Raw genomic sequence first — 18,209 nt, 5'->3', positions numbered from 1 at the left:
CAGCCTACCAAGATGTTTTGGAAGGCGACAAAGCATGTATTGAGATACCTCAGAGGCACATCTTAGTATATATTATGGTACAAACTGACAGAGGGAGTGAAACTATAGGGCTTCACCAATGTAGATTGGGCAGAGAGTCCATCAGATAAGAAGAGCACATCAAGAGCGATTTTCAACCTTAGGTTAGCGACAATTCCTTGGTACAGCAGGAAATAGAGGTTGGTTGCACTTAGCTCGGTAGAGGAAAAATACATGGTTGCAAGTCAGGCAGCATGTGAGGCCATCTGGATGCAGAAAATCCTAGTTGGTTTGTTTGATCAGAGTATGGATCCAACTGTGATATATTGTGATAATCAGAGTTGTATCAAACTCTCTAAGAATCTAGTATTTCATGATAGGTCCAAGCACATCGACATCCGGTATCATCATCTCAGATATTGTGTAGCGAGGAGGATCATTTTGATGCAGTATATTTCGATAGAGGAGCAAGACGCTGACATTTTGAGAAAGGCATTGTCAAAGTGAAAATTTGAGTTCCATAGAGACAAGATCGGGGTGGTAGATAATCTCTTTATTTTTTAGAGGGAGTGTTGAAATGTGGAAACAAGAATATTCCAATTTTAATTTGTCCTTGAACTAAAATTGTGAATTAAATTTGAATTTAGTCTCACTAGCTGCTTGAAATTAATTAATTAATTCATTATGGATTAATTAGTTAGAGAAATTCAAGTTATAAGTCTTCCTGAAGTCATGCAATAGCTATCCCTTAAATTAAGGAGATTGTCTCTTAATTAAGGAGATAAGATTGAGTTATATTTGAGTTGTAATTAGTTAGTTCAATTTACTGAGTTAAGTCCAATGAAATTAGTTCCAAACTGTTTGAAGAACTAATTGTGAGTTATTAGTCAGTTGATGCATGCATGCACTCAACCAGTGTACTCCAGATAATTGAAGATTCTCTCATCAGAAACTCATGCATGTCTATTCTAAGAAAGACTCAGTTGGGCTAAATGTCAAGAACAGTGTACTATCAGTTGCATGTGTTTTCCTATAAAGGAAACTCATGCATGCAGTCAAGGTAAGGTTCCTTGAGGATTGTGCAGTTCATATAGGGTGTGAGATCAGTGTGAGAGATCAGTGTTCCACTTGGTAACAAGAGGATCACCCAGGAGAAACAACGCAAGGAAATAGGAGCTTGGAGGGCAAAGGAGAAGGCTTGTGAGAAACTTTGGTTGCCTGTGAGCATCCAGGAGGATTGTACTGAGAGCTCGCTAGCTGTGAGAGCTAAGGCTTTGTATAATTCTGATGTATTTCCACCTTGTATGATAATATAGATAGTGGGGTTTTTAGCTGAGGCTTTCCCCTGAGTAATTTTTGTGTGTCATGTGCATTGATTCTTCTTCTTCTGGTTATATGTCTTCTGCTCGATCTTGCTCAATCTTTAACCTTCCACAAACTGATAGTAGAAGTAGATTATAGTATTTTTCTTTGGTTATATTGCATTATCCGGTTAATCTTTAATCATATTTTCTACATATAGAGGGTTGGGATTTATCTTAAAGGTAGTTTTTTTGTTCTTTTCAATTTAATTAAAATCGTGTGGTATTGATAAACCATGTTCTTGATCACAATTGTAACAAATCCTATTTATAAGCTAAAAATCATAATCTTGTTACATGTTTTTTTAAATATATTAATAATTAAGAGTATTAATAATAATTAAATATAAAGTTATAATTCAGTTAATTTTTATGAATAATTTTTTAGGTTTTCAAGTTTAGAATCTAGTCAATTTAGGATTACTAATTAGTAGATTGAAGTAATTTAATAATTATATTTCATATATTAAAACAAGTACTACATAGTTATGAAATGTATTATAAAAATGTGCTACATAGTAGCTAGTATGGCCACTTAGTTTAAATATAGTGACAATTCTAATGTCTTCATGTAATGATAATGTTTTTATCGAGAGTGTTTTTTGTTGTTTGAATGGAAAACTATTTTAATTTATTATTAATAATCTTTTACTAATTTTTTTATTGTTTATAAAGTAAAATTATATATATACTTTTAACTATCATTTAATTTATTTGTTAAAATTCATTTCATTTTAATGTCTTTAAACTAAAACCTGTAATAAACAATAAATACTTAGATAATATAAATGAATAGTTCTATCCTATTGCATTTGTTTATAAACAAAGTTATTTAATTCGATTAAGAAAAAACTTAACAAGTTAACTAATAATATTTATTATAAAAGTGATTTATATATTATAAAATAGGTTAAATTACACTACAATAACAATACCAAAAATCTTATTACAAATAAATAATTTTAAATATTAATAAAAAATCATAAAATTCAATAAATTTTTTGTTGGAGTAATGCCAAAAAAAAATCATCCAATAACATAAACGCAATCATATATGCCCACTTTCTCGAGAACCACAGAATAAGATAAGCCAAATTGTTTGGTATGATTTCGATAGAAAGTGGGAGCCAAACAAATTAACAAGATAAGACCGAACCTCATGGATTTCGTTCCACACGTTCAGTTCCTTGGGTACACAGAAGGGTATTTTCAAAATGTGTCCTACACCTGCAAAATATGGTTGATGATGAACGTGGATGACTGATACCTTTAGGCTCTTTGTTTCAGAACCTATTATAAAATAAGCCATGTCCATGGTTTGGGGTTCAGCTGTATCAGTGGTGCAAAAGGCCCAACAGCTCGAGAAGCCACCACTTATATTCACTCTATTTTTGGCATTCATCTTCTTTTGGGTGATCAGGAAGAATAGAACGCAAGGAATTCCACCGGGCACTTTTGGATGGCCTTTCATTGGGGAGACGTTACAATTTCTGGGATGTCAGAGAAGAGGCAGTCCCCAGGAATTCTTTGACGACCGGATACAAAAATATGGAAACGTCTTCACCACTTCCCTCGTTGGCCACCCGACTGTCGCACTTTGCAGCGCCGAAGGCAACCGCTTCTTGTTCTCCAATGAGAATAAACTCGTGGTCCTGTCATGGCCCAGCTCCATCGCAAAATTCTTTGGAAGTTCTCTGTTTAATGCCACTGGAGACGATTCAAAGAGATTGAGGAGAATGCTGATGACGTTCTTGAGGCCGGAGGCCCTTCAGAAATTTGTGGGGCGCGTGGATTCGATCACAAAACAACACCTGGCCGAGCACTGGATGGGTAAGAGTGAAGTGACGGTTTTCCCTCTGATGAAACGCTTGACTTTCTCTCTGGCTTGTGATTTGTTCGCTACAATAAACGATCACGATGATGTAGCCAGGTTTTCGCATCAGTTTATGGTTCTGCTGAAAGGACTATTGCAGATTCCTATAGATCTACCCGGAACGAGATATAGTAACGCCAAACGTGCGGCTAACGCCATTCGCGAATTACTTGACGGTGCTATTCATGAGAGGAAAAATGCGTTGCGGGAGGGAAAGACTTCTACCGATCAAGATCTGTTGTCATTTCTGCTCTCTAATGTGGACGAGAAAGGTGAATCTCTCACAGACGACGAGATTAAGGACAACTTCGTTTTGCTTTTATTTGCAGGTCACGACACTTCCAGCTCAACTTTGTCAGTGCTGTTTAAATTTTTGGCAGAGAACCCTCACTGCTATCAACAAGTTTTCAAAGGTACTCCAAATGATGCCTTCTTTTTAATCAATCCATTGCCATATTAAGTTTTGTCAAAGAAATATGATATTATTAACTGCTTTTATGTTTTACTCACTGCTATGAAGTAGTATTCAAAGGTATTACAAATCTTTATCGTATTATGTTCATAGTATTCAAAGGTATTACATATCTTTGTCGTATTATGTTTTGTCCAAGAAATTTAAGCTTATTAATCTATATTAATTGGTTTTATATTTTTCCTTGGCACAATTGAGTGGTTGTTACCATGGGATTTGTATTTTTTTTAGCTGATTTCAAATTGCAATGAGAGACATTTTTGGCTCCTTGTGATAAAGGTCAAGGAGTAGGCTCCTCACCCTCTTTGATTTCAAATCCCAATGGGAGACATCTATGGTCCCCTTTGGCCCACTGTGATAAAGCTCAAGGAGTAGGCTCCATGCCCTCTTGGAGTTTTTGCACTTGCATATATTTGGTTTACTACTTATGGTGTCATAGATATACTTTGGGTGTTTGGTGTTATACTCTGGAATATACTCTTGGTGTTTGGTGTTATACTCTGGGATATACTCTTGGTGCTATAGTTACAATTTTAGTATATTTTTTGGTCAATTTTGTTGTCGAGTCACATGTTTGAGTTATTTGTTGTGTCACATGTTTGAGTTATAAAATATGCATAAGTTGAGTACTTGGTGATTTTTTAGGGTGTTCAATCCATTTTTATTACTATGAAACAAACCAAAACTTAAAAAATAGACTATATTCATTAAACAATGATTTCAATATCATTATATATAACTTAAATTTAAGGTCACAAACAAGACAAACATTATATATATATATATATATATATATATATATATATATATATATATATATATATATATATATATATATATATAACAAGGGACGCTTCTTCATATAGTGATTTCACTGCTAAAATGTATAGAGTTGTACTCCCCTCCATATAGCATTTTGATTGCTAAAATCTATAGACATCTACATACACTAACCCTTTAGATTTACTTAGTAACTTTAGATGTCTTTTTCCTTTCTCCAAGCATTTTTCCTACCCAATTTTGCCTAAAACCTAGTATGGATTCCTTGGAATGGTAAGGAAGGATTTGTGCACTAAAAATGCACTTTAAACAACTAAAATTCATGACTTAAAGAAAAATTGTATTGCCAAATTTCTAAGAAAAAAGAAAAAGCATGGAATAGTTACATTGCTTCCATTAGATTTGGCCATAATAATTAATTTGGATGGTGCATCATTTTCAAATTCATGCTTGTAATTTACACAATTAAATTTCTCTGCAAATTTCTACTTCATGTGATCCAAAGATTCTCAATACTTGGCCCAACAACTCAACCCTTAGCCTTTGCACTGCTAACCTCACATGATACAACGATTCGATTTAACTCAATCACAACTATTCTAAGTCTTTATTGTTTCTTGCAACTATTGAATTGCTATAATTTTTGGGACCTATTAGATTTCATGGAGCATTTAGGCTAATTAGCCACAATTATACCATCCTAACATTCCCTTCCTTCAACATAACCCCCTAGTTTTTCTTGAGAAATCATCTTGCTCGTAATAAGCTTCAATTTATTATAAATAAACTTTGGTGATGGTTTTATGAATGACGTTATAGACTGAGATAAGTTAGAACCTCTCAATTGTGTTTCTATCCTTGTTTAAAGTGATTAAAGTAAGAAAATTTCAATTTAAAGACTAGAAATTCTTCCTGATATTCTTGATTCCTCCACAATATCCCATACATCTCTACCTACTAAAAACCAATGAGTTTGAAAGAAATTTGTGGAAAAGCCATGAGAACGTAGAGATTTTTCTACTTCCATATCTTTAACGGTCTGAGATACTTCATCTATATGGATGGATCTCGTAATGATACTTCTACTTAGGCATTAGATGAATTTTGAGATAAAAAAATGGGAATCAAAACAAAAAGACGTACAAAAAAATCAACTTTTAAAGAACCATTAGGATTAAAGATGATGTCATCCCCACAAGTAAAATTTATTCACGTTTACATTTCTCTTTATAGGTTTACCCAAATTTCATTTGTAGACACCAGTTGGATGCATAACAAAATTTTAGATCCAATGAGTATAGACCCTGCAGACCCTGTATACTTTTGGGTAGACCGATGAAAAAAAAAATTGCAAATTCATGGAAACACATGTTTCATGGTGTATACTTGTTGGATGTGAAATTTAATTATGAATCCAATGAGTGTCTATGCTTGACATTTGACTAAATCTAAGGACATATGCATAAAATATAATAAAACAAGTAGTTTTATTTCCTTTTCTTTAAAAATCCGTAACTCTTATTTTATTATTTTAACTATTATTTTATTAATTTCCTTAGGAGGTCCATTTTAGACCTCAAAATTCCCCTAATGGAGATACCATTGGGGGAATTAAACTTGTTATGAATTGGGTCCCCACTTTCCCATTGTCATAGAGCTTAGTCAATAGTTGGTTGAAGTGACGTTTAAGCTCTTGCTCAATGTCTTCATGCTTCACCATATTTTCCCTAGACATTGATTTGAGAGAAACAATTCGATTCTTGTTCCTTATATTTATAATCAAATTGTGAAAAAAGTTAGTGCCTTTGTCCCATTATTCTCACCAATGAACTCTTGATTTTTGTTTCCAAGGGAATTCTTCTTGCTTGTCTAAGATTCTAATCTCATAATGAAGGTAGGATTATAAGGTTACCAGTTTGTCTAATCTCCCTTCTTGAATCATACTTATCTATAGGGTTTCCATTTATTTTTCTAATTGTTTTTAAGCCTAAAATATGTTCCCAAATACTTTGTTGTCCCTTAAGAAAACAATTTCCTAGTTGTGTAGAAATTGTGCTTAAGACATTAATTTTTATTATGCATGTCACTTATTTGTATAATGTATCCTCATGTGAAGGACATGAAGGACCTCACTTTTAACCCTTAATATTTAGATGATATGAAAATCTCAAGATGCCATGTCATGCTGGATATAAATGCTATGTGAAGAATGCCTTGAAAAATTAAAGATAATATGATGTGTTTGACAGGAACTATTATCTGTAACTTAGAAGAAATATAGAGGAAGGAACTTTAAAAATAGGACCACTCTTTTAAGGAATTTTAACTTCATTCACATAACTAAACAAAGACCTGCAACTTCATTACCATATTTAAAGAAAGGAAGAAACATGATGACACATAACAGAGAAATTACAAAATCATACCCAACAATGTGTGGAAAACTCCTCATTCTTTCATTAATCATCAATTTATCAAGAATATAATTGCATAGTCTCCAAGTTCTTCAAAATTCAGACCTTTTACCTATAATTTTGCCTCTTTTTATACATCATGGGATAGTTGGTAACTACCAAAACTATCAAACTTCTTGACTACCTTCTAACTGTCTAAAGTAAAAGTCATTACATAATATTACATTAGAGGGTAAAAGACACCTCATTTTCATCGAGAAATAAGATAACAAGAAGTAACAAAATTTAAAGTATGATTGGTGATTGTTTCTTGCTGTTTGAATCTCTGGCTTGAGTAGAAGGTCCTGCTGATGCATCCTTGGTCTGCTCTATCATCCATTCTTTGCACTTTCTCCATAATGTTACATTTGACTTTGGTGCTTCCTGTAACTTGTCAAGTGTTATTCTGCAAGTCGTTATCCTACTATAAGTAGGCTTATTTGTAAACAGAGTCTTCACCATCCAGAGAAGCTTAAAATATTTGTTAAGGTAGTTTACAATAGTGGCCCCCTTTAATATTGTCGTGTTTTCATGACTGTTATCAACTTTTCTCTTTGCCTCAAATAACAAATTCTCAATGTCTTCCATGGCAGCAAATTTCCTTGTAGATCCCAACAAGAAGGAAGTGCAGCTCTGACTCTTTTATCAAACATGATATTAAACTCGGAAACCGCTTCCTTTATCTCATTAATATTCTTCTTTGCAATATTCCTATATATATTTCTAACAATCATTTTGTTAAAATCTATTGCACATGATGTTCTGTATGGCATGTCATGTTCCTTTAGTTCTGCAATAGATTTAGTTAATGAAATCTATCATCCTCTTTGCAAACTTTGATCTATCTAAATACATTTGTTTATTTTTCATGACTACCTCTTCCATCTCTCGAACTACTATTTTCCCTTTAGATATAATAACAAGAAGTTCCCAAATACCCTTGATAACCTCAATGACTTCATTCCATAGGATTTCTCTGGCTTGAATTAAGGACATATTGCCCTTCTTTTTCTCCTATAGCCTTTTCTTTTCATCTTCAGCCCTTAGGAGGTCTTCCCTATAATTCTTTGCATTATCCATCTCCCTTCTTGCTTCTTCTTCACTCAAATTCAATAGCTTGCAAGTTGTTTCCAACTCTCTTTGGGCTTTATTAACATCATGCTCAGCCATTTTAAGCTATGTTCCCAACTGTAAAACCTGTGCTACTGGATCATCTGTGTTGGCTAGAATTACTATTGTACAAACATGAGTGTCCACCTGTCATTGCAGCTTGTCCAAAGATTCTTTAAGTAAAGAAACTTCTTCAGTTTTATGCAACACATCCTGTAGGAGCTTCTCCTTTTCATTTTCTACTTCAGCTATCCCTGCAGCTATGGGATTCTCACCTACAAGTAGATTCAACTTCTTTTTCAAAACCCCAATCTCTGACTTGGAAGATTGCAATAATTTTTGAACAACAGGTTGGTCATCACGATTGACACCTATTTTAATGATGATTTTCTTTAGCTCATCCACCTGAGCATTCAAATCTCTGGAGTTTTTTTTCTCCAACTTTAACTGTTGAATAACCTTATTTAGCATTTTTTCTGCCTTAACAGCTACAACATCTGTCTTACATAAATCATTTATGATCAATTGCCCAGTTTCGATGTGCAAATTGATCTTGTCAATCATTGGAAGCTTGTGAGTGTCAACAACTAAATTCACAGTCTTGAAATTGCTAGTAGACCCCACTGATATTTTAGTAGGATGAGAAAAAGCAATTTTAAGTTGGCTCCTCTCCAAATCCATGGCAGATGGAAATCTAGTTTGTTCAGGAGTTACCTGAGACTCATCTTGAGCCTTCATATTTAACTTCACCTTCTGATTTCTCTCAGCTATTTGAGCAAACATACTTTGAATTAAAGGAACTTGATTATGAACAGGTTCTCTGGAAGATGGGGAAGCTGGGGCACCTTCTATTTCTTCTAATTGAGTCACCAAACCAGTTTGTGCTAAAGACATTGCATCTTGAAGCTTGGTCCTTTTTGCTGATTCAGATTCTTCCTCATCCAGATCAATAACTTCCTCTCTAACCCTCTTGACACCTTTTTTCGTAATGCCAGGGGTTTCAATCTCTATCCCTTGAGTGTTTTGCAAACCTCCATTTGCCAATTTCTCTGTTTCAGGTCTACTTTCATGTACAAAGGCTGAATATCCATTCTCCAGTCTTCTCTTTGAAATAATTTGATGAGGGTCATAAGCCCACTCAACCACCTATAAAAGACACATGGCATTCAAAAATCTTTCAACCTCTTGGGAAACATGTCTAGTGTTTACAATGAAGGGTCCCACTGCTTTAGGCAACTTGAAGAAAAATCCTTTCTTCATAGGAACAAAATGAACTTGATCTACATTCAAGCTCTGCCTAATAAAGTCAAGGGAAAAAAGCTTCATTGGCCTAATCTCTGCATGCTCTTCACAGGTGAACCAATCCCCACATCTCACATCCTTACTCAATTGAAGAAATTCTTGAGCTTTAGGAAGAAAAGTTGGGGGTAGGGTTCCATTCAAGATTTTATAAGCCACTGGAAGGAATAAAGAAGTAAACTCAAATAAACCACTATCTCTTGGATCACCCCTTATTAGGTCTATCTAGAATACCACTGACTGCTTCTTTTTATTGATATCAACAACATTTAGACCCAAATCAGAAAAATGTTCAGCATTCTAGTATAGAAATAAATAAGTAATGGTTGAAGGAAATCTGAAGGACCCAGTGAGAGGAAAAGTCATAAATTGGGTATTGATAGTATCTACCCAAAATGCTAGAATGTCTAGTACTGTCTATGGCTTCATCATTAAGGAGAAAAATCCCAACACCATTTTATCCACCTACTTGGAGTCTTCCTTTTCCTAGAATCTTGGCAATTACTTGCAAAACGGGTCTTATGTCAACTACAAATATTTATAAAGAGAAGAGATTCCCATCTGGGGAGAATTGACCAGATTTAGGGGCTAGGAAAGAGGTGACATGAGAAAGTTCTTGAGGAGACACGTTATCATAATATGAAATCAGAGATTCTTCATTAAAGGTGGTGTACATTCAAGACACAAGGTAATTCAAAGCTTCGTGTATTAATTGTGAGGTTACTTGAAAAACTCTCTCCCATGACTGATTCATTACGAAACCTTTCTTGGGGTATATTGCTAAGGCTAGCCATTGAATAAATTCAGGGAATAAATGAGTTATGGGGACAAAAGCAGTTAAAACACCTGACCTAACCATTACCATGAATATAGGAGACTTTTTATTGTTTAGGATGACCTCTTGATACATTCAAAGATGTTTAATTGTGGAGAGGGTATCAGAAATATCTCATTCGACATCCATTAATGGGGTATGGATAACTGATGAGGAACTTACTTGTTTGGCCATGGTGACTATAGGTGACAGTTGCTGCTGACAATTACTGATGACAGTTACCGTGACATTTGCTGACTTAGATTGCTAAACTAGATGCAAGGTTGCTTAGTACTAAAACAAAATATTAATGCAATGGGGTTTTTCTTGTCTTTTATATATATGATAATAAAACGGAGGGAAAACCTGTAATTAATGTAACTAATTAATGGAGTGGCAGATGAGGTGACATGGTACGGTGGATGAGGTGGATAGTAATGAATGAGGATTGCAGATGACATGGAGGGGATGAGATGAAGTGAAACGATGGGGGTGGCCGACTGTAGGGTAAAGGAGTGTATGAGAGGATCATTGGGCTTGAACCCCCATGACAATATCAGGTCGTATATCTTAGTTAAATACCTTGACGTCATGGTCAACTATGGGGGTTGAGCTTGAGTGATAACTCGTGCTCGTTTTTCCCTCGTAGATCACTTTACCCGCTTCGTGAGCCCACACTTTCTTATATCTTGTGTTATCACTCGAACGTTAATATATGGGTCGAGGCCCCACCTTATAGCGGATTTGAATGCCATAAAAAATAAATCATTGTTTTCAAACTTTCACATTTTCTTTTAATTTTTAAAACATAATATTTGATTTTTATTTTATTTTTTGTGATAATATTGAAAATGAAATTTAAATGACGATGGATGCTGCAACATCTCGCTCCACTTGGGGATAGTGCTTTTTCCATATAAGCACTAAGAACTGTAGATTAGTGCCTTCACCTCGGGCATGGAGTCATATATTTCTTTGCCAAATTTAATTCTATGGAATTTGTACAATGAATTGACTCCGGTATCTACAATGACAGGATGCTTGTGCTTCGGAATTGGAAATAATTTTTGAGGTATTGCCCATTAACAGGCATCTATAAAGTCTCACCCTCAAGATTATCTAGGAAGAATGTGTTATTTTCCCTTACTTCTATAATCCTGAATGGGCCATACCAGAGAGGATCAAACTACCCATGTTTTCCCTTATCTTCACTTCTAGTATCCCACCTTAACACCTAGTCTCCAGCTTTAAAGTCAATTTCTTTGGATTTTCTGTCAAAAATGCCCTTCATTTTTGTTGATACATAATCAAATTATCTCTTACCTTATCTCTACTCTCACTCAAATCCACTATCTTATGCATCCTTCTTATCAGAGCATTGGGTTCTTCTTTTGCCTCCTGAATCATTGCAATCATAGGCTTCACAAGCTAACTAGGAAAAAGAGCTTGAGTTCCATGCACTAAATCAAAAGGTGATTTTCTTGTAGACCTATTTGTAGTCACTCGAACAGCCCAAAGAGAAAACTTTATTTTCGAATCCCAGTCTTTTTAATTCTCTGCAATAGTTTTCTTACGAATTTTCATCAATGTTTTGTTAGTGGATTCAACCAATCCATTTCCCTGAGGATGATAAGACGTTGAATGAGATAAAATGACATTATACTTCTGACAAAAAGCAACAAATTTAATTGAACTGAACACCCGAGCATTGTCAATTATGATTTTTACAGGGCACCCAAATCTTCTTAAAATATTTTCTTCTAAAAACTTCATCACCACTGGTCATTTAAATGTTTTGTAGGTATAGCTTCTACCCACTTGGTGAAATAATCAGTAGCTGTAAGAATCCACTTGTGTTGTCCACTTGAAGGTGGGTTAATTTCTCCAACAATGTCTAGCCCCCATTGTTTGAATGGTTCTTCTATGAAAAATGGGATCAATGCCAAGGGAGCTAACTCTTTTTCTTAGCAAAAAGCTGACACTTTTGAGAGCTTGTGACAAACTTATATATATCACCAAATAAGGTGGGCCAATAAAAGCTTTCCTAGAGGATTTTGTGTGCAATAGCCTTCCAACTGTAATGTCCACCACATAACTTCTCATGATAATCTTTAATTGTCTCTGTAGATTCATCTTCTATCAAACATAATAATAAAATTCCCACAAGATCCTTCCAATACAATCTTCCCTCCACAATCACATATGGTTGTGCCTTGATTTTTAATGCTCTATATCTTGTTCTATCCATTGACTAGGGACAAGAGAGAAAACATAAATAATGAACTATATGCTTGTACCATTCTGAACATAAAAATTTATATCAGATCTTCACACCTGGATTTGATTTTTCTTCACCCTCTTCAATTATTTCCTCATTTACAAGTGTTAGCAAGTTGATTCCCAATGCCTGAAAATTTGACTCTGTCAACATCTTTGCCAATCCCTGCCCTTTCACCAACTTTGTGGGCTTTATGTCTAGGTCATACTCTTGGATCTTAGCTATCTATTTTCCTCTTTTACCTTCCACATCACTCTGGACTAAGACATCCTTTACTGCAATATTTGGCACATAAGCAATGATCTGTGACTGTAGCACATAAGTCCTAAAGGCCTTTAGGGCTTTTACCAAGGCATATACTTGTTTTTCAAGAATATTGTATTTGAGTTCAGCATCTCTGAGAATCTTGCAAAAGAAAGCAACTGGCTGTTCTTTTCCTTCATCATTTTTCTGTAACAAAATAACAGCTATTGAATTGAGTGATGCAAATGAAAATATATGAAAGGTTTTTTGATTATCAGGGCTAATCAAAACTGGAGCTACTTGTAATTCTTCTTTGATCCTATAAAATGACTCTCTCGCTTGCTTGGTCCAATGTACTTCATTCTCTTTCTTCAACATATTGGTAATCTCCTTTACAATTTTAGCATAATTGGACACAAACCTCCTAATTTTTTTTTATTTTTCCGAGAAATTTTTGAATGACTTTGTTACTCCTGGGTAGGGGTAATTTTTTCACAACTTGCACCCTTGCTGGATCTATCTTTACTCCATCTCTAGAAACAATGTGCCCTAGTAGTTTACATTCTTCTAGAGCAAAAATAAAATTCTTAGGATTAAAAGAAAGCCCAAATTTTCTACATTTCTCAAAAGTATTTTTAAGATGGTCCAGATGCTCCTCATCTGACTTAGAGAAAATAGTGATATCATCCAAGTATATCACTACAAACTTATCACCCACAAATGAAATTTCCATAGCCCTCTGAAATGGTGGACTTGCATTCATCAACCTAAAGGGCGTTCGAGCATACATGAAGGTTCCTCAAGGAGTTCTGAATGCAGTCTTTTTCTGATATTCTTTATCAACAATCACTTGGTTATACCTAGAGAACCCATCTAGCATTAACATTCTGAATGATCCAATTACCTTTTGCAACACGTGATCCATTTTAGGTAATGGATAGTTATCTTTTAAGGAAGCCCTATTCATATTTCTAAAATCCACACATAACCTTACTTCTCCTTTTTTCTTCCTTACAGGTACTAAATTGGCTACCCAGTCAAAGTATCAGAGTAGAACTATTATCTTGGCATCAAGAAGCTTCTTGACTTCTTTCTCAATCAATGGCAAAAGAAAAGGATTGATCTGCCTAATTTTTTGCTTAAATGGTTTAATCCCTTCCTTCAAGGGAATCTTGTGTTGAATAATGCTTACATCATATGTCTTGAGATCCTCATAGGACCAAGAAAAAATGTCAGTGTACTTCCTAAAAAGCTCAATATATCTCTCCTTATAATTAGGTGGAACTCCCTTAAACAATTTGACTAACCTGGGCTCCTTCTAGGTTCCAATATTGTCATCTTGAATCTGCTCATCCTGTGAAACTTTCTCTGAACTGATAGCTACATCATTGGAGTTAAAAAGTCTTTCAAGATGGACAAGTCCCCTTGGAAGAATATTATCTTTCAATTGATTAATTGTTTGATTAACTATGGAATTTTTAAAACCACTTACTTCTACACGCTCTGTTGTTTCATCTCTATCTTGATCAATTTCGGTGCCTTGAAAATCTTCAATCATAGTCAAGAATTCCTTAATCTGCTGATCATCCTCAAAACCCTGCCAGTGTATTATGTTATCTGGAACAGAATGCCTGTGCCTCATTTCAACCTCATATCTTAGCTTTGGATTTATAGGAGGCCTAAAGGTACTAGTAGCCACAACCAAGGAGTCTGCTAACCTGTTCCCATCTCTTGGAATGAATTGTACGTTGAAAGCCTCAAAGAAATTCTCAAATAAATCCCACACTTCATTTATATATGCCCTAAGCCTAGGGTGTTTTGTTTGACAATGGTTCCTAATTTGGTTTATGATAAGCTCTGAATCTCCAAAAACGGAAATTGACTAGACTCCCATTTTTTTTGCTGTTTGGAGAGAAATGATCAAGGATTCATATTCTGCCACATTATTAGTTGCTTCAAACTCTAATTTAAAAGAAAATGGGATCGTATTATCTCTAGGTGTAATTAAAAGGAAACTGGCACTTGTTCCTTCTTTAGAATAGGCTCCATCAAAGAAGCACTTCCACGGCCCTTCTGTTCGGAACTCTATATTTACACAGGCTAAAGTAAGTTGCCTCTGATTATCTTTAGCCAACTCTGCATTGTCGTGCAGCATGAAACAAGAAAAGTCATATTTTTCTTGGCTGTACACAAGTGAATTACTTGCTCCATTTTTTGTGATTGTTTTAACAAATCTTGTTTCTCTGTACAACCTTCCCTCTTATCCACCAAAAATTGGTATGATGGCATAAGTAAAATCCAATTTCAGAACTCCCCCCAATTTAGCCCCCCATGACCTCGATAGCAACATTCCAAACCTAGTAAGGATATCTGCTACCACTACATCCATTACCAAGATTCTAGCTGGGATCTAGGCTAATGACACCACCATATCTTTAATGACCCCGAGACACTTAACTTTATTTGAATCAAAAGAATACAGGTCTCTGTAAGGTTTAGTAACTTGTAGGTTTAATTATTTCATTACTGATAGTGACATAAGCTTGTGTGAAGCTCCTGAATCAAACATACAATTATGCAAGAGGAAATCACGAATCAATAAAGAAATGTAGAAAGTAGGTGTTGAAGAATCTACCTCCTCCACACGTGGACCAAAAACCACTACTCGTTTATCTTCTTGTAGATTCACAGTGATTTATATTCACACTCTGAGACATGTTGATAAACTCAGCAATCTCTCTTTGATAAACTGGTGTTTTGACTAACTCTGTGAGGGGCACCTGAATTATAATTTTTTCTAACTCTTTAGTGAGACTAAACACATGGACCTGTTTGGTATTATTTTCAGTTTCATCTTCACTTTTCTTCATCACTGAAATATCTTATGGAATGGAAACATTTTTTTCAAAGGAATTTTATCAATTTTATCTTGAGAAGACTCACCTTGAAGTATCTGAGTTTTCCTATTTGTATTCTGTTGTTGCTTTCCTTTATTTAATTGTTTTGTAGGTTGTGGTTCTTGTGGAGTCGCCTTTTGTAGGGGTGCAAGAACATGCTGCTCACCTTCATTTTCTTGAATTCTAGATCTTTTCCTTGATCTCAAGTCATATTTCATATGTAATTTTTCTTGCATAAAATCAATAAATTTATTCTTATATTCATCAATTTCATTCTTATCATAAACAACATCTGTTTCAGTATATTCTTCTCCCTCAACACCTAGTTCATCGTCATCTCCTGCATATAATGTGGAAATATGATCATCATGATCCTCAGAATGCTTTGGTACTTCATCAGGATCTGCCTCTCAGTAAAGTGGTGCTTGAACCTGATCTTGGTATTTTCTCTCCTTCTGCAAAATTTCAAAAGGTTATCTTCTATATTGGGGATTAAAGTTTCTATTTTTTTGTACTTTCCTTTGAGAATTCTTACTCTCCAACTCCAATTTAATCAATTTTCTAGACAAAATTTTAATTACATTATTCATATCCTCTAATGTTTAACTTTGAGAGGATTCCACTTTGGCCTTTCCCTTATCTTGGGTAGGCCGTGCCTCTGGGGCTTTACCTGCAACCACTAGATTTGCTTCTATTTCTAAAGCATCAGTTTGGATCTTATCAAGGGTTGTGGATCTTCTCTCCCTTAATGTGAACCAAAAATCTGATTCAAATGCCCCTGCAAAAGTTATTTTTGCACTAGTAGGAGGGGGTTTGATCTCCACTATAACATTGTTGTAAAGCTTATTGAACCTTCTAATGAACTCAACAACACTTTCATCAGATTTATTTTTAATAGCATTGAACTCTGTAAGTTAATACCCATGGTCTCGTTTATCTCTCGATCTCTGGGTGAATTGGCATTCCATCTCTTCCCATGTAGGAATAGAGTTATTAGTAAGCCCTTTAAACCACTTTCTTGCTTCACCATCCAAGGATTACACAAAAATCCTTAAAACAACATCCATGTGTTCAACATTGAGATTTTCTGCAAAATTACAAAACACTGCTATATGCTTCCCTGTTGTTTGTTCATCCTCCCCTGAGAAATGAGGAAGAATTTTTAAGTATTCTTGAGGCATTGGATTCAATTTTTGTGGCAATTGAATAGGTGCATACCTAGTCAACAAGAATGCAGGTGCTGCCATGTTTGCACCTGAACTTATTGAACCTTGATTACTAGCAGATGTAGAACCTATCTGAGGGGTAAATGGAGTATGAAAAGGTGGTAATGTAGTTATAAGTTCAGGTTGAACAACTATAACAGATATAGTTTTGAATACTGAGAAAGAAATAGACTCTAAAGATTGTTCTTGGCAGTTGGGTTCTTGAAATGAAGTGGATGTAAAAGGCAGTTCTTGGTCAATAAAAGGTGAATGTTTGGATGAAAGATGTGTTGAATTACTGCCAGGTGCAGACAGTGTAGGACTTGGTGTAAATAGAGTTTTTGGCTTTCCAACCCTCTCGGAAACTAATCTCTCAGGGTCTCAAAGGGCTTGAGCCTTCTTCTGTGAGGTATCTGACCTCGTACAAGGCTTTTGAAGCCATAGTTATTGTTTTTTGTTTAATACAGCCAAATATTTCCTTCTCACTAAACAACCAGAGGAAAATATTAAAAACCCAGGGAAAAATGTTCTTGATTTCATTCCCTGGCAATGGCGCCAATTATTGTTGTCCATCAAGAAACCAATTTCATGGTTGTGTAGAAACTGTGCTTAAGACATTAATTTTTATTATGCATGCCACTTATTTGTATAATGTATCTTCATGTGAAGGACCTGAAGAGCTTGACCTTTAATCCTTAATATTTAGCTGATATGAAAATCTCAAGATGTCATGTGATGATGGATATAAATGATGTGTGAAGAATGCGTTGAGAAATTAAAGATAATATGTTGTGTTTGACAAGAACTATTATTCGTAACTTAGAAGAAATATAGAGGAAGGAACTTTAAACATAGGAGCGCTCTTTTAAGGAATTTTAACTTCATTCACATAAGTAAACAAAGACATGCAGCTTCATTACCATATTTAAAGAAAGGAAGAAACATGATGACACATAACAGAGAAATTACAAAATCATACACAACAATGTGTCAAAAGCTCCTCATTATTTCATTAATCATCAATTTACCAAGAATACAATTGCATAGTCTCCAGGTTCTTCAAAATTTAGACCTTTTTCGTATAATTTTGCCTCTTTTTATACATCATGCGACACTTGGTAACTAACAAAACTGTCAAACTGCTTAACTACCTTCTAACTATATAAAGTAAAATTCATTACAAAATATTGCATTAGAGGGTAAAAGACACCTCATTTTCCTCGAGAAACAAGATAACAAGAAGTAGCAATTTAAAGTATGATTGGTGATTGTTGCTCGCTGTTTGAATCTATGGCTTCAGAAGAAGGTCGTGTTGATGCATCCTTGGTCTGCTCTATCATCCATTCTTTTCGGTTTCTCCATAATGGTACATTTGAATTTGGTGCTTCCTCTAACTTATCAAGTTC

At 34.9% G+C, this 18,209-nt stretch overlaps 1 protein-coding gene across 2 annotated transcripts in view; it reads left to right on the top strand.

The window, feature by feature from the left end:
• The window catches only part of LOC149163754 (cytochrome P450 716B2-like), a 145,561-nt gene that overhangs the window by 35,065 nt on the left and 92,287 nt on the right, over nucleotides 1–18,209 (top strand). The window contains exon 1 of one of the 2 annotated variants that reach the window (XM_089431850.1): nucleotides 2,495–3,665. The exons of the other annotated variant lie outside the window; for it this stretch is intronic. Coding sequence (XP_089287976.1) covers nucleotides 2,687–3,665 — 979 coding nt within the window. The 5' untranslated portion in view covers nucleotides 2,495–2,686. Of the gene's footprint in view, nucleotides 1–2,494; nucleotides 3,666–18,209 lie in introns of those variants that run through there. 2 annotated transcript variants of the gene reach the window in all.

This window comes from Pinus tabuliformis, chromosome 5_1 (genome assembly GCF_031772625.1).
Source record: "Pinus tabuliformis cultivar Carrire ecotype Pingquan chromosome 5_1, CPIR1, whole genome shotgun sequence".
In the NCBI taxonomy this organism is placed as follows: Eukaryota; Viridiplantae; Streptophyta; class Pinopsida; order Pinales; family Pinaceae; genus Pinus; species Pinus tabuliformis.
The sequence above is the reverse complement of the archived record's forward strand: the minus strand, read 5'-3'. Positions and strand labels throughout refer to the sequence as shown.